The sequence below is a fragment of the Schistocerca piceifrons genome, chromosome X (genome assembly GCF_021461385.2).
Source record: "Schistocerca piceifrons isolate TAMUIC-IGC-003096 chromosome X, iqSchPice1.1, whole genome shotgun sequence".
Taxonomy (NCBI): Eukaryota; Metazoa; Arthropoda; class Insecta; order Orthoptera; family Acrididae; genus Schistocerca; species Schistocerca piceifrons.
This window is the reverse complement of record NC_060149.1, coordinates 849,612,797-849,636,918: the sequence shown is the minus strand read 5'-3', so window position 1 is coordinate 849,636,918 and position 24,122 is coordinate 849,612,797. Positions and strand designations below refer to the sequence as shown.

The 24,122-nt window shown below is 42.7% G+C and overlaps 1 protein-coding gene across 1 annotated transcript in view; it reads left to right on the top strand.

Moving 5' to 3' along the window:
- LOC124721620 (protein C12orf4 homolog) overlaps positions 1-24,122 on the top strand; it is a 145,090-nt gene that overhangs the window by 77,419 nt on the left and 43,549 nt on the right. The window contains exon 8 of the mRNA XM_047246679.1: positions 8,432-8,549. Coding sequence (XP_047102635.1) covers positions 8,432-8,549 — 118 coding nt within the window. The remainder of the gene's footprint in view (positions 1-8,431; positions 8,550-24,122) is intronic.

The following is a 24,122-nucleotide window of genomic DNA, read 5'->3' as shown; positions in this document are numbered from 1 at the left end:
TATGCCTCTTTCTTCAATGAATACTTTGATTGTTAGTATGGGGCACATCCCTCTTCTCTGTTACCTCCTGGAGCTCGCTTTTGGCTCTTGCTCAGGCAGCTTAACTTCATGCTACCTGCAACTTTCCCAGTGGGTGTGAACCCTTCACCACCTTGGCTTTGTGTGGCAGCCCAATTTCACTATACCTTCTTCATTGGCACCGACATTTTTCTGTATGGGCTTCCAGAACACTGCTCAGTATTTACAGTAGAGCTCTTCACCCTGTATCAGGCCACTCAGTACATCCTACAACACAGGCTTTTCAATTGCATCATCTGCTCAGAATCTTTCGGAACCCTTCAAAGCCTTTGTGTACTGCACACCATCCATCCCGTAGTGCAACGGGTCCAGGAAAGTTGTCACTTGCTCACTCTTCATGGAGCCACTGTGATGTTTGTGGGTTCCTGGTGTCACATTGGTCTGACAGGAAATGAGGCCGCTGACGTTGCTGCCAAGGCTGCAGTTCTCATACCTCAGCCCGCTAGTTCTTATATTTCCTCCGATGATCTGTGTGTTGCCGTCTGTCAGCAGGTGGTGTCACATTGGTATCACCACTGGTCCTCCCCCAGCAGCTTGGACAACATCCTCTCGGCCCTCTTCGCGAGGAATATAATTTTAATTAGGTTGCATATTGGGCACTGTCTCTTAAGCCATCGCCATTTGTTAAGTGGTGCTCCCCCACCACTTTGTGAATATTGCACCCAACTTTTAACTGTCTACAATTTCCTTATGGAGTGCCAGTTTTGTAAGTGCTTACATTCCCGTTTGTGTTTGCCATCTGAGTTATCAGCCGTTCTAGCGAACAAAGTGCGGCTGTTGACTGTGTTTTACTTTCTATCTGTCGTAACAATATGGTGAATACCATTTAATTTTTAGTTCTGGACCTCTGTTTCTCTATGGCATATTTTATAGACCTTTCTCCATATCCCAATTTTTAACTGTCTTCTCTTCTGTCAATTGGGATTGACGTTTAGTTAATTTAACTCCTCTCTTTATCTTCATGTTCTACAGTTTTGACATGGGCGCGGATGACTGTAGTTGTTTTTGCTCCCTAAAACAAACACATAACAGAGACTTTGTTGTCAATAATGTATTCTCCTTCACTATTTACAACAATCTTCCAATGCTCGTGTAACTTTTTGATTCCACGACTGTAGAAATGACACAGTTTTCAGGCAAAGAACTCTTCAAGTCATGTTTGAAGCACATTTTCATCCACAAAGGAAGTTCCTTGAAGGTTGTTCGATGGATAGCAGAAAAGGTAAAATCTGAAGATGCAAAATCAGGTGAATAAGGTGGGTGTGGAATGACTTCCCAACCCACCTCCTGTATAGTATTTTTTGTCAGTCTAGCAGAATGTGGGCAGGCATTGTTGTGGAGTAGTATCACTTCATGTAGTCGTCCTGGTTGTTGTTCTTGCATAGCTTCTGGAAGATGTCTCAGTTATTGACAAAAAATGTCAGCAGTGATGGTTACACCTCAGGGAAACAATTTGTAATACATCACACCGTCGGTGTCCACCAGATGCATAACATTATCTTTTGTGGAAGCATGCAGGTCTTTGTATGGGGACTTACTGCTTTGTTTGGGCTCAACCGTTCTTTTATTTTCCTTATGTTAGTGTAAAGACACCATTTCTCATCACGAGTAACTACAGAGGATAGGAATGATCTGTGTTGTTGAGTAGCCAATTGATAAAGTGCAAGCAGAAATGCACACATGACCACCTGCTGATTTTTGTGATTTTTGGCTTAGAGCATGTGGCACCAGTACTCTCGATTTTTGAACCTTCCCCATTGCATGGAAGTGTCACACGATGTTGGAATGATCACAGTTCATCATATTTTCCAGTTCTTGAGTACACTTACGTGGATCATTGTGGATTAATGTGTTTAAACAATCTTCATCAAACCCAAAAGATCTTTATGAATGTAGAGTGTAACTAATGTCAAAATGATCCTCCTTAAAATGAGAAAAACATTTTCTTGCTGTGCTCTGTTTAATGGCATTATCCGCATATATGGTGCAAATGTTTCTGGCTGCCTTCCACTGCTGCTACCCCTGTATTACACTTGTACAGAAGGATATGTCAGAAATGTACAGATTTCACCACTTGCTCCAGTCATTATCTCCAAATGGTAATATGTAAACTCAAATAGAAACAGTGAACTACAAATAAAAAATGATAATTGATAAATAAACTCGTAGCAACCAGAATACCAACATGCAAAAGAAAAATCTACAAACTTAAACAACCACCTAATATTTAAAAAAAAGCAAATAAAAATTCACTTCATGCCTTCCTTAGAGAGAGTCTCCACTCCTTCCAAACTAATTATGTATGTGAATACCAGATGTGGCTTAAATTCAAAGGAATAGTATCAGTTGCAACTTAGGGATTTGTACCAAATAAATTAATAAAAGATGGTACCGATCCCCCGTTATACACAAAACAGGTCAGAATGCTGTTACAAAGGCAATTAAAAAAGCATGCAAATTTGAAAAAACACAAAATTTCTAAGAATGGTGTTATTTTACTGAAGCTCAAAACTTCGTGCAGATTTCAGTGTAAGGTGCTTTTAATAGATCCAACAATGAGACTTTGTTGAAATTTGACACAAAATCCAAAGAGATTATGATCATATGTAAAGTACACCAGCAGCAAGACACAGTCAGTATCTTCAATGTGTGATATCAATGGTAATATTACCGATGACAGTACCACTAAAGTGCAGTTACTAAACATAGTTTTCTGAAATTCCTTCACCAAAGATGGTGAAGTAATTATTCAAGAATTTGGATCAAGAACAGGTGCCAACATTAGTAACTTAGAAGTAGATATCCTTGGTGAAGCAAAGAAACATTCACCACTTAGTAGATAGTATATCAGTTGAGTTCCTTTCAGAGTATGCTGATACAATTGTCACATACTTAACAAGCATGTACAACCACTTGCTCAATGAAAGGTCCATACCTAAAGACGGGAAAGTTGTATAGGTCAGATCAGTATTCAAGAAAGGAAATAAAGTAATCCAGCACATTAGAGACCCATTCACTAATGTTTATTTGCAATGGGAATTTTGAATATATGCTGTGTTTCAACTTCATGAATTACCTCAAAGGAAACAGTCTATCAACACACAGCTCATAAATTCATCAGAAAATCAAAGCAGTTGTGAAATGATTAAGGCAAAATATCTGTATGGTGCAAAAAGTGGCAATTGACTCTGAATAAGGGAAAGTGTGAGGTCATCCACATGAGTACTAAAAGACATCCATTAAATTTCAGTTACACATTAAATCATACAAATCTAAAGACTGTCAGTTCAACTAAATACCTAGCAGTTACAATTATGAGCAACTTAAATTGGGACAATCACGTAGATAATGTTGTGGGGAAGTCAAACCAAAGATTGCATTTTCTTGGCAGAACACTTTGAAGATGTGACAGGTGTATTAAAGATACTGCCTCACTACAGTCACTCTACAGTACTCTTCTAAAGTATTGCTGTGTGGTTGGATCCTTATAGGATAAGATTGATGGAGGATGTTGAAAAAGTCTGAAGAAAGGCAACTCATTTTGCATTATTGCAAAATACAGGAGAAAGTGTGATGGATGTGAAAGTGAGTTGGGTGGCAGTCATTAAAGCAAAAGCATTTTTCATGGTAGCAGAATCTTTTGATGAAAGTTTAATCACCAACTTTCTCTTTTGAATATGAAAATATTTTTTGCCAACCTACATAGGGAGAAATAATTATCATAATAAAATAAGATAAATTGGAGCCTGTACAGAGAAATTTTAGTGTTCATTTTTCCCGTGTGCTCTTAGGGAGTAGAATGATAGAGAAACAGTCTGAGTGTGGTTTGAAAAACCCTCTGCCAGTCACTTAAGTGTAAATTGCAGAGTAGTCATGCAGAAGTAAATGTGGTGTTGTGTAATGCAGTGCTTGCTGGCTTTGTTCTTGAGGAATAATTGCTCAGAAAAAAATTAGATATGTTGCACCATTTCTGAGTTAATTAGCATTGGAATTAGCTGATCAGGCTGTTGCATGTGCAAATTAAAGTGGCTTGTCAGATACAATTAGTGTCAGTTTTTCTCATAGCCTAGATAATAGTGCATTAGACTGCTCAGCCTTTGGCTTGGATTTTATCCTCACTTCCGTGCCATGTCCATTTTGTGTATTCCTCTGTTGTCTGGTTTCAGGAAACCAAACAAAGAACACATTTGGTGACACCGTATCTGGTGGGCTGCTTGAATTTGCATGTGCAATGGTCTAATCAGCTAACTTCAATGCTAATTAATTTGGAAATGGTACAATGTGTCAAATTTTTTCTTAAAAATTATTTCTCAGCACAATGTGCCCTGCAACATCCATACAAGCTTTTCAGACTGTTTCTGGCCACCCTGTAGATGCTGGAAACACTAGTGTGTTTCAGTTAATCACCAAGCATATGGAGGGCTCAAAATCATTTTGATGTAAGTGATTGACTCCCATTTGGAGTACCTGAAACTTTCAGTACATTTGTTCAATTAATAAATAAAACATGTTATGGATTAAGTACAATAGAATATAATGTGTTATTTGAACAAGAAATAAATGCCCCCAGTTCTCCAAATGGGTAAACTTCACTGTGACTTTAAAGCTTCAAAATAAGTTTCATTCTAGAACAGCAACAGGGTGATTTCAGTTCTTAGATGATAAAAGACGTAAATATTCTTTGAAAAATAAAAATACAAGGTAAACAACTATCTACACAAAGATGTATAACATTTTGAAGACACTAAAAACTGATATCTTGAATGTTCAATGAAGTTTCTATCAACAAAAATGTGCAACAGTGATAGAGTATGTAGAGACCAAAAAACAGCTTGAAGTATTTTGGCCTAAATTTGGACACAGGTCTTGTAATTTTCCACTTCCATGTCATATAGCACCATTCCTCAAACATGTCCTAAAAGAAAAAAGTCATTGTGGGATGAGGGGTGAGTGTATACCATTAAAGAATGCCACCAAGTTCCATCTGCAACTCTAGATATGTTTCATTCAATATCTGCCTGTGCGCTAAAGCAAAATATGTAGTACAACCACCATACAGAAATTATATCCAGTAATACCACGATAGTCCAACACTTAATATTGTGGCAGACTCCATAGTCCAGCAAGCATAAGAAATTTTCCTGTATTTTTAGCTCGGTTATTTACAATGCACAGACTAATGCATGGATTAAAGTCAAGTTGTTCCAAAAATTCTAAGGCAGTTCTTATCCTGAATTGCTAAGCTCACCCTCCAGAATCAGAGCCTCTGTCAGTTTTTTTTCCCCCATACCTACCTGCCAGTATTGTGTCACTAATTCCATCTCTCGAGCAAGAGGGTGTAAAAAATTTCAAGTGATGGTTCAAATGTTTCTGCAAAAGATCATAACCTCAGATAGCAGCATCAAAGAGTTTCAATGTAATTTTAACATTAAAAACTCTATTTTAATATCTACAGTTGCTTGGACCTCTGTCAAAACTAAAATATTGCACAGGACCTGGAGAAACCAATGGCCTAAACTGATCGAAGAAGCTGAAGTGAAAACTGATATAAATGATGATGATTCAGCATCTGACTGCTCTGGAACTGCATTCACTAATGAACTCCTTGTGTTTTCAGCAGAAGTAGTTGGCCAATTGATCGACATTAACTGAAAATTAGCTGTCGGACGGACAATGTGATATTGCAAAGTGTTTTCAACCCACAGAGGGCACCAGAAACTGAGAATGACAACGAAGAAATGCCTACAAGTCACATTTCTTGGACTGAGGCTTCAGAAGCCTTAAACACTTTTGTGTAATTCATTGAGACTGTCCAACAACACAACACTTCTGAAGTTGTGAAGTTGCACGTTGTACAACATATTTTTATCAAAAGAAGAGCTCAGTCCAAGAAAGAAATCTGCAGTGTTCCAGAGGGCTCAGAAGAAAATTTCAGCTAAACTATCAGTTTGATACACTCCATGCACTTGATGTCAGATATGTGTGCTATTCCTAAAGACAGTGATGCCAACTGAACTGCACTAAAATCTTGTTGGCAATTTTTATTATTTAGCTTGCTTGTGATCTTTTCAAGTCAATGGTGCATTTTTTATTTTGTAAATAGCATACAAAAAAATTATTTATGTATATTGAACATTTCTAAAACGAACTTTAAACTGAGTTAAGAGAGCAGTATAGTATTTGATTTTCAATTCAGTTTTGTTTTCACAGAAAAATAATACATACTTCTTATTTTGATATACTGTAATCCCTCCTGTTGTGTTCAATAAATGACAGTTACTTGTTTTTATACATTAGAACCATAAGTTTTGGCTATGTCCCTTTTTTAAAACCGGGCTTTTGAAAATGACCTTGATAATCTGGCGTATCTGATGACGTGGCATAGAAAGATCCTCGAGCATGCCGGATTATCGAGGTCCTACCATATTTTGTCATATAATTATGATTACACCTTTCAAGAGTTCCTGGTGAGAGATTGTCATGACTGTGGCTGGTTTACGTTTTTCTAAAATATGGTCCAATTATGAAATCACAAATTTATACTCGGTTGACCAGAAATTCAAATTCTTTGAGACAGCAAGGATTCTTTACTGCCTGTTAATGCATATTGTGTAAATTTATGTACCCATAATTTGTGTATGTAGCTTTGTCAGTAAGCAGTATGTTTAGAGTTATAAAAATAAATCTGCAAAAACAATCAATTGCTGGAAATCACCTTAATGAAACTGATATTGAAGGTTGGTGTGCTAAGGGCACAGTACTGAAATGATACTTGATTGCTGTCTCAAGCTGCAGCCACAATGTATACACTACCTGATCAAAAGTATCCAGACACTGCTGTGTAATGTGAATGTCATAAGGCAAACCTACCAGTATGAAAGGAGGCAGGGAGCATTTTATTGTCAGTAGGGAAGCAGTAACAGCAGTATGGGTAGGTCAGGAGAGCCTCAGTGACTTCAAATGTGGACAAATCATTAGATGTCACCTGAGTAGCAAATGCATTAGACATATTTCAACCCTTCTAAAACTGTCCTTGTTGACTGTTGGTGATGTTACTGTGAAATGGAAACATGAAGGAACAGCCACAGCTAAACCAAGACCAGGCTGACCTGCACTGAAGGAGAGGGACTGTCGAGCATTGCAGAGGGTGGTTGTAAATAATTAAATGGAATCATTCAAGAGTTTCAAAGTGTTCCCAGTAGTCCAGCTTGCACAATGTCTTTGTGTAGGGAGTGAAAAAGAGTAGGGTACAATGGTTGAGCATCTCCTCATATGCCCCACATTTCTGCAGTCAGTGATAAGTTGAGTGATGCCACTGGACAGTGGATAACTGGAAATGAGTGATGAATCACAAAATACACTGTTGCAATCCAATGGAAGGGTTTTGCAAATGTATAGTGCCAATAGCAAAGTATGGAGGAGGTGGTGGTACAGTACTTTGTGTGTGTGTGTGTGTGTGTGTGTGTGTGTGTGTGTGTGTGTGTGTGTGTGTGTGTGTGTGTGTGTGTGTGTGTAAGCGTGGGGGGGGGGGGGGGGGGGGGAGAGAGCGAGTCCCTCGAGGCACTTCAGAAAATGCTAAATATGGAAGGATATGTGCGCATTTTACAGCATTGTGTGCTATGTATGGCAGAGGAATGGTTTGGAGATGATGTTTGTATCAGTATAACAATCTACACTATCATAAAACAGCATCTGTGAGACCATGGTTTATGGACAGGAACATTCCTGAAATAGACTGACCTGCCACAGTAACAACCTGAACCAAATGGAACGTCTTTGGAATGAGTTAGAATGTCGACTTTGCTCCAAACCCTAGCATCCAACATCACTACCTTCTCTGGTTTCAACTCTTGAGATCGAATGGGCTGCCATTCTTCCACAGACATTCAGAAACCTGATTGAAAATGTCCTCAGCAGAGGGAGGAACTAATGTCCACTAATAGGTGTCCAAATACTTTTGATCGGATAGTGATAATTATCTGGCTTGAGGTTCATAAAAATGTGTGCTAGAACATCTCTCTGCATCATTTGCATGTAGCAATCTTCTGTTTCCAAATTATTCAAGCACCATTAAGGTACACCAGTCCATATAAAGAAACTTAAGTATCTTGATAGATATAAATGATGCATACTGTGAATTTGCAAGAAACTTTGCTTTGGCTCCTAGAATCATTTACAAAATATGTGGAGTGTCCCTGTAACATGGTTCACTGGTTTCATTCTACTCTAGGTGAAACAAGATTAATCTTATTACCAATGATCTTTTTGTTAAGGTTAGAAAATAATCCACTTACATGATTACAAATTATTATTATTATTATTATTATTATTATTATTATTATTATTTTTCCAGTCTCGAAGGTTGGGGACAAAGAATCTACAAACTGGTGATGTGTACTTGACAAGACATTCAAATTTAGCTGAAGTCCATGTTGTTTTCCATATGGTGGTAGACGATTCCTTGAGATCAAGTGAGTATAGACAGAGAACCATAAGTGGAAATGCTTGAAAAAACTTACTTTTGTTGATGGCCTCAATAACATGTAATTTATGTGGTGTAACTAATTCAACTCTCTCCTTCTCCCTCTACCCCCCCCCCCCCCCCCCCCCCCCCCCGCGCCCCCTCCTGCTTTGAGAGACAGCATTCAATAAAGCAGTGATTCTGTGTGGAATGATTTCAACAAGTCCTTTGTGTGTTTTTGGAGGTATGTGCCCCAGATGTCTTTGGACGTCTCACACAGTTCCTGGTTTGTAGGCGTGGAAATGTTGCGTGACAGCATCTTAGATGTGATCCATTTGGTTAAGATCAGTCTACTTTGGTGGCCAAGACATCATTGTGAGTACAATGTCATGCCCCTCAAGCTGCTGTAGTATAGTCTTGGCCATGTGACAAACAGTTTTGGGGAAGATGTCGAGCATGAAGGGGTACAGGTAGTCTGCAGTAATGTTCATAGTCCACAGCTTTTAGGGTGTGTTTGATTACTATTTCAAGTCCCACAGAAGCCTAGATGAATATCCTCCATAGCACAGAGCAGCACCCATATAAGGGACACCACTCATCAAACCAGATGTCATGTTTCCATTGATGCACAGTCCAATCTCGATGATGCTGTTCCCACTGCAGTTGGAACTGACGGTGTTGTCGGGCCGACATAGGAACACCAGAGGACATAGGAACACCAGAGGACATAGGAACACCAGAGGACATAGGAACACCAGAGGACATAGGAACACCAGAGGACATAGGAACACCAGAGGACATAGGAACACCAGAGGACATAGGAACACCTGAACACCTGAGGACATAGGAACACCCGAGCCTCACATTCGGCAATTTGCACTGAATGGTTTGCTCTGACACCCTTGTGTGTACACTAGCATTGTGCTCTGTCATGAGATCTGTTAGATATTTCTGCCTATTGGGCTTTACAGAGTGGGCGAGCCTCTGACCTCCCCATTTTGTGATGAGACGTGTATGATCGACAAAGACACACCTTGTTACTTAATCATGATTTTGTCTTCTTTCAACCACTTTTCATAGATGCTCAAGATGGAGCACATGAACAGCCAATCAGTTTCACCATTTGACTTGTTTGTTACCAAGTACCAGGTCATAACAATCTGCCCTTTGTCCAAGTTGATCGTCAGTGGTTTTCCCATTTATGTCCCATATAATCCCTAGAATAATTGAAACTTCCTGGCAACTTGCCAGCCACGGCCTGGGGCTAAGCCATGTCTCCGCAATATCCTTTCTTCCAGGAGTGCTGGTTCTGCAAGGTCCACAGGAGAGCTTCTGTAAAGTTTGGGAGGTAGGAGATGAGGTACTGGCAGAAGTAAGGCTGTGAGGACGGGGCGTGAGTCGTGCTTGGGTAGCTCAGTTGGTAGAGCACTTGCTTGTGAAAGGCAAAGGTCCCGAGTTTGAGTCTCAGTCCGTCACACATTTTAATCTGCCAAGAAGTTTCATATCAGTGCACACTCCACTGCAGAGTGAAAATCTCACTCCTAGAATAATTGCTTATTTGTCTCTGCTCTGCTTATATACTTTCCTTACTGCCTCATGAGCCTGTAGCACCACCAGGCAGCATTCAGTCTCATTGTGGGCAGTGGTCGTAATGTTTTGGGTCATTAGTGTATACGTATATTATATTGCTTAAATTATCATTAATATTGTAACTACATGAGGAGATGTATCATAAAAATCAGTCACTTCATAAAAGTACCTGAAATATTGTTTGGCAACAGTGATTCAGTTTGTAGAACTTTCTGCTGCGGTGATAGGAACATTCTGTTTGTTAATGGCTGTAATTGTAACTAGTTGACAGTGAAAATGAATTAAAAGCTCTTGCATCATGATTAATAAATGCTACAAAAGGAACAGGTCTTCAGAGTAATGCAGATAAAACAATGTACTACATCTTAAGTTGCCATCCAGAAAATAATAATACCCAGCAAATTAATAGCGCAACTTTTTCAAAGGTCAGTGAGTTCTGTTATCTTGAGCTCTGCTGTTTTCTCATAAGATTGCATTCTTATATCTTTTTTACGCAAATATGTCAGACCATCAAATCCATCACAGTTACACGGCAAATGAACGCAGTATGGCAAGTCTCACTGCTCTCCATTCATTATCATATTACACTTTTCTAAATTGGTAGTTATTTTCTAACTCATTTATTTAAAAGTTACCTTCCCAATGTTAAAAACACTTGCAATGGGAAAAAGGTATGTTATCCATAAGATTTGATGCTATCACTAGATTGTGCATGAAAAAGCCGTCAAATCAGCAGGCTAAGTTTATTATTCCATACTTTCAAAGTATATTCATTGTTATTTGTATAAGTGCGTATGCACTACTTCCATGATTAGTTATTTAGATCAAAGCTTGTAAAAGACAGAATATTATTTTCGGGCTCAATAGAACTGGAAGCAAATGACATATTATTTAAGTCATGTGTGTAGCTTTGTTTATTTTTCAGATGGTGGTTCATTTTCAGTATGTAATTGAACTGTGCATATTTTTAGTAGGGGAATGCTAGTTCTTACTGGCACAAGCGGAGAAGCACTCGCGTACTCTGGGTCGCGGAGCGGCTGTGGGGAGAAAGGCAAGAAGTGATTCGGGAGGGAGGGGGAGAGGGGGTTGGTAAGTTGATGGAAGAGACTTTGTGTAGAGCCAGCAGAGGATTCGGAAGTCAAGCCAGGTGCAGGACAGTTTTCATGTAGAGATATTGTATTGTACGGAACTGGGGACCTGGAAACGATGGAGATTGTAGATGCTCAGCTGAAATGCAAATTCAAAAGACTAACACTTCTTTCAATGGTTTTAAGACATTTTCAAAAGAAAATACCTTTCTAAGGTATCTTTATTGGACATAGACAAATCATTAACTATATGAATTGTAACCTACGGTTCTGAAAACTAGTAGTTTGAACATAAAATCTTAAGGAAAACATTTGGATCCATAAGAGACAGCAATACTAAAGATAAGGAAATCCCACATAATTATTAAGTGTATGATTTACACAGATATCCTGATATAGTAGCAAACGTTAAAGCCAAAATATTGCAGTCGGTTGGGCATTTCATTGAAACCTTGCAAACAGCATCATCAAGAGAGTAACAAAGCAGCTTCCTACTGGAAGGTTAGCTCTTGGATACCCGTGTAAAAGATACTCAATTTGGAAAACAACTTGTGGTGACAAAATGAAATGGCTCAGTATTTCGCTTTGCAACAGAGAGCACTCATGGTGTGGAAAGATTAATAATAATAATAATAATAATAATAATAATGGGAACACAGCTGGTAGCTGATGAAAAGTACTCAGGGTTTCCTGTCAGATGGTGTGTTAAAATAAAGTGCTGGATTGACAAGGGTTATAACTCAGTTGCCATATAATCCTGATCTTCCTTGGAATGAAATGTGACAGTATGTAACACTGCTGCATTGCTAGAAATCTGAGATATTTTCATCAGCAGTAAATATCTACGAAGACTGCAGCTATAAAACTGGTAGCTTTTTTAACCATTGTTTACTTCTTGGAAACTGCATTGGTTCCTTTTGCGTTCTGATATTAGCTCACTATTTCTTAATATTGTACTGACATAATCAGTAGGTATATTGGCATATGGCCAAGTTATTTTAATGAATTAAGGCCAAAAAATTGTAGTGGCAGGGGCATGTCATTAAGTTTAACATGAAATGGAATGAGGACATAAGGACAGTTGTAGGGAAGGCGAATAATTATCTGACTTCAGTTTATTAGGAGACTTCTGGGAAAGCGTTTCACATTTACATCTACGAGGGAGTGCTGAAAAGTAATGGTTCTGAAATTTTATGTGAAAACCTGAAGTAATGCGCACACACTTGAAAGCCACATACTTTAGCAGAGTGTTGTCATCTGTGAGTGTGTACTGCAAAAGAGCAGTACTGTGAAATTCCAATAAAGCCCGCCACCGGCAAGTGCCTATTTAAGCCCTGCCCCACTATGCTTGTGCTCAGTTATCATGTTATTACTGCTTGCATGCATTTGCCTTATCTTATTGTGTTCAGTCTATGTTATGATGATTGGCTTGCATACCACAGTCTAATAAAGTTGTACTCATATTCTTGGTTGTGTTGTGTGCCCAAGTTACAGCCCAAGTGACTACGAGTGTGGGATTGTTCTCTGCCCAGTTTTCAGTCTCTGGTTGGTCCTCCGTTTGTGTCTGCGACGTCTGACAGGGCTACTGATGAGTTTTTATACTGCCTTGTAGATCAGCAAGGGGTTCTTACTGCGGCATTGCAGCATCTTAGTCAACAGCAGGTGGTGTTTGCCACAATGCAACACAATCAAACCCTGGTATTTCAAATGCTTGCCTCTGTTTTGGCCAGTTTGGGTCCATCTCAATCCACATTGCCTGCTGCGTTACCTCTTGAACCTCCTGTTCTGCGTGTCACTACCATGGTCATTTATCCTTGGCTGTTTCCAGATTACAATGAGTCTGTTGAAAGTAGCATTTTCATGTGTTTGGATTGACTGATGCTACCTTATGCTGTGCTTTCTTTTTGTTTGGTTATCACCTTGCATGTATCAACTCCTTTTCCATCTCGCCCCTTGCAGGATCTGTCTTCTCTGTCTTTTGATAACATGTGCAACCTTGTTTTGAAATACTACTGTAAACAGATGCACATCATTGCTACTTGAGTTGAGTTCAGATCAGTTCTATTGGTGTAGAAACAAACCGGAACATTCCTACAAGTCTTGGGCAGCTGAGGTTCATGGTTGAAGCTATCATCGTCACATTGTCATTGATGTACATAAGGAGTCATATGCCAACCAAGTGGCTTGTGGCGCAATCATTTGGTTGGGTCCTGATCATGAGGTTCGTGAGCAGGCTCTTCAATGTGAAAACCTCTCCCTCTCCAAAGTCGTGATGATTGCGTAACTGTTTGAGGTTAAGAGGGCTGTGGGTACTTAAATTGAATCATGGTGAGGTCTCAGAAGTTTAACCTGCTTCAACTCCCCCCGTTCGTTTTGTCACTCATGATAGGCTGTATTGTCCTAAGCATTGGGCCGTTTGCCACCAGTGCAGCAAAATGGGTCACATTGCTCCAGCAATGAAAATTCCAACAGCATATTGCAGATGCTGACATGGATGTCAATTATGTATCCGCACTCTCTGTTGCACCCAATAAGATTTTTATTGATGTTAGGGTGTATCAGAAAGTTTTGCACATGGAAATCGACACTGGTGCTGCCATGTTATTATTCAACTTGCGAACATACATGGACTTGGGTTCTCCCCCAAGTCAGCATCACATACATTAGTCACCTACAATAAACAAAGCATTCTGATGTTAAGTAGCTTCTCAGCCCCAGTCACGTATAAGTCCGTGGTTCATCTGCTGACTTTCCTGGTGGTGAACAATGCACATACTAAACATTTGTTTGCTTTGGACTTCTTTAACCTTTATGGGTTTACTATTTCCAATGAAGCTAGTCTCATTTCTGATCAAGTGCATTATACACAACTTTACTCTTTATGCTCTAAATTTTCTGCCGTATTTTCTGTGGGCTCGGGGGTGGGCCAATAATTTCAAAGCCCACATCACCATGAAACCTTTGGCCAGACCCCATTTATTTCAGGCTCGCGTGGTGCCGATGGCGCTCCATGACAAAGTCAAGGCAGAGATCGACTTCCTCATGGTCTCTAGTGTCATCCAACCTATTGCATCCAAAGAATGGGCTACCCCCCTTAGTCATTACCAAGAAACCATCGGGACGGTTATGCCTTTGTGGCAATTCCAGAGTTTCTGACAATGCTCAGTCTATCATTCACACACATCCCTTGTCGCGCCATGACGAACTTTTCAATAAGCTTGCTTGTGGTCAGCATTTTTCCAGGATTGACCTCTTTGATACATATTTGCAGCTTCCCATTGATGCCGACTCTCAACAGCTCTTGGTTGTTAACATGCCTTTTGGCTTGTATCAATACTTGCGGTTACCATTTGGCATGGCCAATGCACCAGGGATTTTTCAGTGGTTTCTTTAACAACTCATGAGGTCTGTGCCTGGCTGTGCCAACTATCTTGATGATATTGTAGTGCCAGGCTCCTCCATTTCAGAACATCTCAACAACTTTTGTACATTCTTTCTGGTGTTACATGCTGCTGGGTTAAAATGCAGTTTTGAAAAGTGCTGCATCTTTAGCCTTCTGTTGTTTATCTTTGGTTCAAGGTCTCTAGTGCTGGTCCCAGACCCCGTTGTCACAATTTCTCTGCCATTGTGGCATCCTACGTCGGTCAAAGAACTCGAGGTTTTTGTAGGTAAGATTGCTTATTATTTTCAGTTTTTGCCAGGTACAGTGTCGAGTGCACAACCATTATGAACCGGACTGCATGAGGGGATGTCCTTTCACTGCTCACAGGCATGTGAAACATCATTTTCCAAGGTGAAGTCTGTGTTACAATCTGTACCTTGCCTCGTAACCTACCAACTGGGTCAACATTTAGAGTTAGCAACAGATGCAACCCAGCATGGGCTGCGGCAGTGTTCATATGTGTAGCAGACACTTAATTTGACGCAGACTAGGTATTCACAAATAGAGAAAGAAGCCCTCGCCATGGCTTATATGTTAAAGAAGTTTCATGCTTTCCTTTATGATGCAAAATTCCATCTGATTATGGATCAACAGCTGTTTCACTGTTTAACCCCTCAGCATTGCTGCCAGACAAAGCAGCACATTGCCTTCAGCATTGGACACTGTTCCTCTCTCAGTACAACTAATAGATTCACTTCCACCCCATGGCTAAACATGAGAGTGCTGACACGCTCTTCTGTCTTCCAGCTCGTCCGGACCCAGTGTTTGATTGGCAAGAGTTACTCTGTTTCCATCTTGATGAATGCACTTAACAAACTGTCAATGCTTTTCCAATCGGTAGTGCTCGGGGTGCGCAGGGTAGTGCTACCAGCACTTCCATAACCGGCATCTGACTCCTCCGTAAGTACTGTGTGTTTTGGCATCATTTCTCTGTCATTGATGCTGTTGTACTCCTTGATATGGACTTTTCAGCTCTTCGCATACTGTTTCCCTCAACTCACAGTTCGGAGGTCCTGCAATTGCTGCACACTGATCACCGGACGTCTCATGCACCAGTGCATTAGCCCGCCATCATGTTTTCTGGTCTGGTTTGGACGGCTGTATCACTCATTTGGTTACAGCATGTTCTCAGTGTGCATCACAGCAAGTTGCCCAGTGAACAATGTTGTCTCTGTGCCCGCATCCTTCGCAGGCCTGGTACTGTCTCGAAATTGATTTTGCCAGCACTTTTCTTAATGCATACTGGCTAATAGTAACTGATGCATTCTTTCAATTCCCATATGTTGTTCATTGCCCGTCAAGTTCAGCCTCTGCCACCGTGGCAGTTCTGTTGAAAATTTTTTCCATTGAAGGACTTCCGGCAATGTGGATCTCTGATAACAGCCCTCAGTTTGTGTTGCAGGAGTTTGTCTCCTCCTGCAACACCCACAGGATTTGCCCCATTTTTGCTCCACCCTCTCACCCACAGTCGAACGGTGAGGCTGAAATGTTAGTTAGAAAATTTAAATTGCAAATGAAAATGTATGCCACTCGTTCCCCATCCAGTGTTGCCTTGGATCAGTTTTTGTCTTCCTATTGGTTCATGTTGTTTGGCGACAACAGCCCCACTGAACTGCTCCGTGGGCATCAACCCCAGACGCTCCTGCATCTCCTATGGCCCAGGATGGCTGTTGGGGCCATGCAGGTTTGGTCATCACCCAAAATGGATTTCCTCATCATCTCCCAATGCTGTGGCCTCTGTCTTTGCAACATCTGTTTGGACAAGAGCCTCTGTTCACATCATTGTGACACTCTGCACCTGTGCCGGCCAATCCTGTCCGGAACACAGACGTCGCCATGCCAATCTGTGTCACGACAGATCACCTGATGTGGCTTGTTCTCTGCTATGACATATAAGGGGTCCCCCGTCACTGGTAGCCAAACCTAACTCAGCTTCTCCAATACCGCTACCAGTACCGAAGCAGCCACTGTATACACTGGAGCAGTCCCCTCCACCGCAGCAGCCAAGTGTAGGACCACCACCACCACCACCACCACCACCACCACCACCACCACACCCTGAACCTGATGTTGACATGGAGCTCACACCGACTTCACCCATCCTACCATATGGGTTGACACAACAAGGAGGACTGTGACACTGCCTGTGCCCAACTACTTCCAACCATAAATCCTAGTATCAGAATGTCATCTAAGTCAGAGCCTTGTGGAGGGAAATGTCATGGACATCTCACGAATCTGAGCTGTTCCCCAAGGGAAGAGGAATGAATTAATGCACACACACTTGAAAGCCACACACATTACTGGAGTGTTGTCATCCACGAGAGTGCACCACAAATGAGCAATACTGTGAACTTCTGATAGAGCCTGCCACAGGCGAGCACCTATTTAAATCCTGCTGCACTATGCTCGCGCTCAGTCATCATGTTGTTACTGCCAGCATACATTTGCCTTATCTTATTGTGTTCAGTGTATGTTACAATGATTGGCATATGTGCCATAGTCTAATAAAGATGTATTCACATTCTTGGTTGTTTTGTGTGTCCAAGTTACAACCAAACCTTTAAAGCTTTATAAATTAGACAAATTTTATGTAACATTCTACATCTTTATTCTTCATGTCTGCATATTTATTTCTTATCATAGTCACCCTGGTGATGAATAGAAGTGTTCTCTAAGATCTGAAACAGATGAAAATCAGATGGTGCCAAGTCGGGGACTGTAAGGAGGATGATCGATGACAGTGAACCCAAGGTGTTTGATTAGTACAGATGTTGCAGCATTCGTGTGTGGTCTGGCATTGTCATGCTGAAGGAGAGAGTGCACAATTTGCAGATGAGCTCTTCTATGATCAGAAACTCAATTGCAGCATGCACCAACATAGTTGCATTGCACTCTGCTTGTGCTAAAATTTGGAACGAGTGGCAGAGGATTGCAACTTGGAACAGTGAAGCGGGAAAGTCAGTCGAGTTATATGCATGACATGTAATACCTCAACCAATATTGAGAACTGAATAAGAAAGTTGGAGGCATTATTTTTCAACACGCCCTCATAAATTTCCACTCCATAAGCCATCTTATGGTGTGTGACAGAGGGTTCTTTGTATGACACTATCACTTCTCCCTTTTCCTGTTCCAGTCATGAATGGTTTGCGGGAAGAACAATTGCTGGTAAGCCTCCGTTTGAGTTCAGATCTCTCTCATTTTATGTTAATGGTCTTTTCTCAAGATGTACACAAGAGGAATCTGCATATTGGTTAACTCTTCTATGAATGTGTGCTTTCAGAATTTGAACAATAACTCTCTTGCACTGTTTGCCACTGGAGTTGGCTGAGCACCTCCATGATGCCTTCATGTTTATTAAATGAACCAGTAATGAGATGCTCTGCTCTTCTTTATGTCCTATCTTTTCTCTATCACTCATGTGGATCCCATACTGATCAGGAATATTAGAGTATTGTTCTAATTAGGGTTTTGTAAGCTCTCCTTTCTGGGTGGACTAAACTTCCTGAGAGTTCTTTCAGTGAACCTCAGTCTGGCACTTTCCTCATCTGTGATTAGTTTCTGTGGTCGTTCCACTTTAAATCACACTCTCTGCCTACTCATAGATATTTTATGGAGGTGACTGCTTCCAGTAATTGTTCTACAATTGTCTAATTATACAATAATGGGTCTTACTGCCTATTTGTGTGTGATATGTTATGTTTGTTTATTTTGAGAGTTAACTGCCAAGTCCTGAACCAAGCACCATTCGTCCTCAGGTCTCCCTGCATTTTGCTACAAAGTTGTAGTGTGACTCAGTATTTTTAGTCCAGGAGATGAATTTAATGGCCTTACAATCACTGATTCCATGTTCGACACTGAGCTGAAAAGTTTGGGCCTGTTGGTGATCAGATCTAATACATTACCTTCATGAGTTGATTCTCTGATTAGATGATCAAGGTAATTTTCAGATAAGTCATTTAGAACAGTTTCACATGATAAACTGTTCCTTGTACCTGCCCTAATCACTTAAGTCTCCTAGCCTATAGCGGATAAGTTGAATATTCCACCTAATGCTGTAGCATGACCAGGAAACTTGCACAAAATCTTCCCCAATTTTGCCATAAAATGTTCTGCCCATTCTACCCCTGAATCAGGGGATTTATAGTGGGATAGTATTATTCCCAGTCTGAAATTAGAATATATTGTATCAAGCATGTGGTGGGGCTTGTCTATCGCAAAAAAACCCACATGTGCACACCACACGTACTCCACTACCTTAGTAGCTCCCTCCTGCTTGTAGCATATGCCTGAATAGCGGAGGTCAAGAAATCCACATCAGAGACAATCACAGAATCATCTGAGTCTTGGTCATGATGCTGCTTCCGCTCTGTGTGCAAGGCTAGCTGTCTTCACAAAAGCAGCTAGTTGCCTGTAAGAACTGGAGATGGCCTCTGGACCAGGTGGTAAGAGTCATTCGTGGTGACACGAGCCATGCTTTGCAGCCGAGTACACCCAAATCACTCAGTTGCTGCTGGCAGAACATCCTCATCATCTTCAGTGTGACCACCATCAAGCAGACAGAGTGGACACTGGGCTTCCTTCCCCCTATTACCTGCTATTTCCTTGAGGGTCTCCGTCACCCACATAACATTCAAGTTCCCAATGATGAACATTCCCACCCTCTGCACTTGTGTGGACCTTTTAGGAAGATTAGTCCAAGTCACAACAGACAAGGTGTCACTTTCTGGCTCAGATGTTCTTTCAGCAGCGGGCAATATCTCAAATCTGTTTTTAAGTTGCAAGGAAATAGGCATGTGGCCAGTACCCACTAACACATCCCGCCCAGTGATTCTCATCTCCTCTACTGTTTTCCATTTGCTGTCAGGTGAGTGTTGACTGGCCAGAAGAAGCAAATTGGAAGATGCTGTGACATCAGGCACCTCTGGCAACGTTGTCTGCACCATAGGAGTCAAAGCATTCGTCTAAGGTGCCCCAACACCACTGCAGACCAGGACAGGAGCCTGAAACCGTTGACCACGGCCGACAGAGCTTCCAACTGTTTAGACAGTGTCCAGTTCACTCTGCATATGTACACAACAAGTGCAGTTTCTACCCATCATTAATCACTATACCGTAAAGAATATAATGTAAATCAGAACAGTCAATGGATACAATGCAAACACTTTTGCTATGCTATTTCTGGTTTGTACCACACTTAAGATAAACTCATACAATGCAAATGCACCGAAGTTCACACAAAAGTTTTGAATAAGTTAGTGTGCACTAGTCAATAAAGTGAAATATACAGATACAATTCACTTCTTCATATAAGCATATAGGAATGAAAAATTAACTAAATCCTGTGTATAAAACTTCTGCTGCTCTTGGTACGTCCACTCAGTTACTTGGTTGCAGCTATAAAGGAGTCCACATATCTGGAATGTTGGTAATCCCAATCAGATAGGAATAAGGGAAGATGTAGAAGCAATTCAGAGGTGTGCTGTTAGATTTCTTACTGGTAGGTTCAGTCAACACGAGTATAATGGAAAATCTGCATGAACTCAAATAGGAGTCCCTGTAGGGAAGAAGATTTTTTTCTTTTGCAAAGCACTGTTTAATTGCAAATGGAGCAGGAAAGGGAATGACTATCTTTGGTTCAAGGTACCCTCCACCATGCACCATCCCCCCCCCCCCCCCCCCCCGAGCTTATGTGGCCCTCCTTCCTTTCCGGGCTGCATACCTTCCCTTCCCTTCCCTTCCCTTTCCGCATCCTTCCCCATCCCCCATCTTCGCCCCCCCCCCCCCTCACCTCTGGCTCTTTCCTTCCCTTTCTCCCACTCTGGGAGTATGGTTTGTGCCTACGTCCGGAGACGGACGCCCGAAACTGTTCCAATTTCCTTGCTTTCTACACTTGCAAGTCCTCGTCCTTCCTCTGTCCTTCTCTTTTCCTTCCCTCTTCTCCTTGCCCTTTTCTCCGCTGCGGCGTTTGAGACCCCCTCTTCTTTCCTTTCCCTTTCTCTTTTTTCCTCCCTGTGCGTGTCTGAAGGCCGACCCACGCACTTCCATGCGTAGCCGGTGACGGGGTAACGCGTAATTCCCCGCCCCGGGTAGACAGGTAGGACACGTACGTACCCCCTGGTAACGGCCAGGCCCAGGGAGGGGTGATTACCCGAGCTGATACCTTCCGCAAGTGCCGATTGGTCCCTCCGTCCGTTTGTCGGGAAGTGTGACCTGAGGTGTGAACAATCACCTAAGGCGGGTGTGCCCTCGGTGAGGGCCCCGACAAGGGAGGAGCGCGCCATCGGAGACGCCGGTAATCATGGGGGATTCTTCCGCAATGGTTTCCTCACCTTCCACTATGTCTGCTCACAAACGTAAGTTCACTGAGTCTCAGCCACAGACGGTTCTTCCATCGTTGCCACAGTTCCTTGTTGTTTCTCGGTCTGACGAAGGTCACGACTTCTCCACGGTCAACCCTTTCATTATTCAGAAAGGTGTCGACGCAATTGCGGGTCCTGTAAAGTCTTGTTCCAGATTACGGAATGGCACCCTGTTGTTAGAAACACACAGTGCCCTCCAGGCTCAAAAATTGCTGCGTACTTCTCTGCTCCACACCTTCCCTGTCCGGGTGGAACCGCACCGTACCTTAAATTCCTCGCGTGGAGTCGTGTATACACGCTCCCTCGATGGATTGTCTGACGAAGAAATTCAGCACTACCTGTCTGACCAGGGCGTAACGGCTGTTCATCGGGTTATGAAAAGGGTTGACACAAACATCATTCCAACCCGCACTGTCTTCTTGACATTTGACAAAGTTCAACTCCTATCGAAAATCAAAGCAGGCTATGAGATAATTTCCGTTCGCCCTTACGTCCCAAACCCTACGCGTTGCTATCGATGTCAGCAGTTCAATCACACCAGCCAGTCCTGTTCCAATCCGACCAAATGTGTTACGTGTGGCAAGGATGCCCATGAGGGTGCTTGTCCCCCTCCATCCCCTCGCTGCATCAACTGTATGGGTGACCACGCTGCTTCCTCTTGAGATTGCCCCGTTTTTAAGGACGAAAAGCTCATCCAGGAAATAAGAGTGAAGGAAAAGGTGTCGACCTTTGCTGCTCGAAAATTATTCGCCAGTCGACAGCCCACTGTGCCTCAGACAGGAAAATACAGCACTGTCCTTGCTTCTCCTCGGCCAACAAAGGAGGCGGCCACGCAGACTTGCGACCTCACCTTTAGTACCACGGTCGTCAGATCGGCCAGCGCAAAGATCGCCCGTTCAACCTCACCACTTTCGCCTGCCCACCCTATGGCTCACCCTTCGTCGGGTTCTGCTAAATCTCGAGCCCAAAAGTCAGACGCCAAGTCTTCGAAAAAAGAGCATACTCGTGAAGAGTTTTTACGTACTGCAACTTCACAACCATCGGTTCCTCCTTCATCTAAACAACATACTTCCAAGAAGGCTACGAAGAAACACAGTTCCTCTCCTTCTCCGCCAAGGCGTGTCCCATCTACAGCACCACCTGCCGGAAATCGCCCTCGGCCGTCTTCTGTGTCGCCGAGGCGCACTGCTGGTGGCCGGTCAAGCGGCCGATCGCTGGTGGCAGGAGCTGCTCCTGACCAACCTATGGATCAGGATCTTCTGTCTTCGACTGAATGCCATTCCATGCTGTCGGTTGCAAGCTCTGAGCAGTCGTTGAGTTGACAGCACCCTTGGTCACATTCCTCCATTTTCTGTTCACCCTATGTCCATTATCCACTGGAATATCCGCGGCATTCGAGCCAATCGGGATGAATTGTTGATCCTCTTACGATCCTACTCTCCGGTCATTTTCTGTCTTCAGGAAACAAAGCTGCGTCCCCATGACCGCTTTGTTCTCCCTCATTTTCAGTCCGTCCGATATGACCTCCCCTCTGTTGAAGGCACTCCAGCCCATGGAGGACTCATGATTCTTCTCCATGATACTATCCATTATCACCCAATCCCCTTAAACAGTTCCTTCCAAGCTGTCGCCATCCGTCTTTCCCTTTCTGGATACACATTCTGTCTTTGTACGGTATACATTCCATCATCCACACCAATGGCACGAGCTGATCTCCTTCATCTTCTTGGTCAGCTTCCACCCCCCCCTATTTGCTGGTTGGGGACTTAAATGCCCACCACCCGCTTTGGGGATCTCCACATCCTTGTCCCCGTGGCTCACTATTGCTAGACGTCTTCCACCAAGAGGATCTAGTTTGCCTCAACACTGGGGTCCCCACATTTTTGTCTGCCTCCACGACAAATTTATCTCATTTGGACCTTGCGGTCGGTACTGTTCCGCTAGCTCGGCGCTTCGAATGGTTCGCCCTTGATGATACACACTCGAGTGACCACTTTCCATGTGTTCTTAGACTGCAGCCTCAACTGCCATATATGCGCTCGCGACGCTGGAAGATTGGACACTATTTTCGTCTCTAGCGACATTCGATGACCGTCGCTTTCCCAGCGTCGACGATGAGGTCACACATATTACCGACGTTATTCTTACAGCTGTGGAACGTTCAATACCACGCACCTCCGAATTGCCCCGGCGCCCCCCAGTTCCTTGGTGGAACGAGGCATGCCGTGACGCAATACGTGAGCGGCGACGTGCTCTTCGCATTTTCAGTCACCATCCAACTTTGGCCAACTGTATCCGATATAAGCAGCTCCGTGCGTGATGCCGTTGCGTCATCCGCGATAGCAAGAAGGCAAGCTGGAAATTCTTTATTAGCTCATTTAACACCTTCACCCCCTCCTCGGAAGTTTGGAGTCGGCTTCGACGGTTCTCAGGCGCGCCTAGTTTCTCCCTGGTCTCTGGGCTCACTGTCGCGCATGATACCTTAGTGGACCCCGTCGCAATTTCTAACTCATTGGGTCAGCACTTTGCTGAGATTTCAAGCTCTTCAAATTACCCGCCAGCGTTTCTCCCGAAGAAACGTGCAGCGGAAGTGCGACATCTTGCTTTCTCCTCTCAAAATCACGAAAGCTACAATACTGTTTTCTCCATGCGGGAACTCCAACATGCCCTGGTCTCTGGGCTCACTGTCGCGCATGATACCTTAGTGGACCCCGTCGCAATTTCTAACTCATTGGGTCAGCACTTTGCTGAGATTTCGAGCTCTTCAAATTACCCGCCAGCGTTTCTCCCGAAGAAACGTGCAGCGGAAGTGCGACATCTTGCTTTCTCCTCTCAAAATCACGAAAGCTACAATACTGTTTTCTCCATGCGGGAACTCCAACATGCCCTCTCTTCTTCTCGCTCCTCCGCCCCAGGACCGGATGGTATCCATGTCCAAATGTTGCTGCATTTATCAACCCATAGTCTGCGTTACCTTCTTCGCCTTTATAATCGAATTTGGACCGACAGTACCTTTCCCAGAAGATGGCGGGAAGCTGTTGTCGTTCCCGTTCCGAAACCTGGAAAGGACAAACATCTCCCCTCTAGCTATCGCCCCA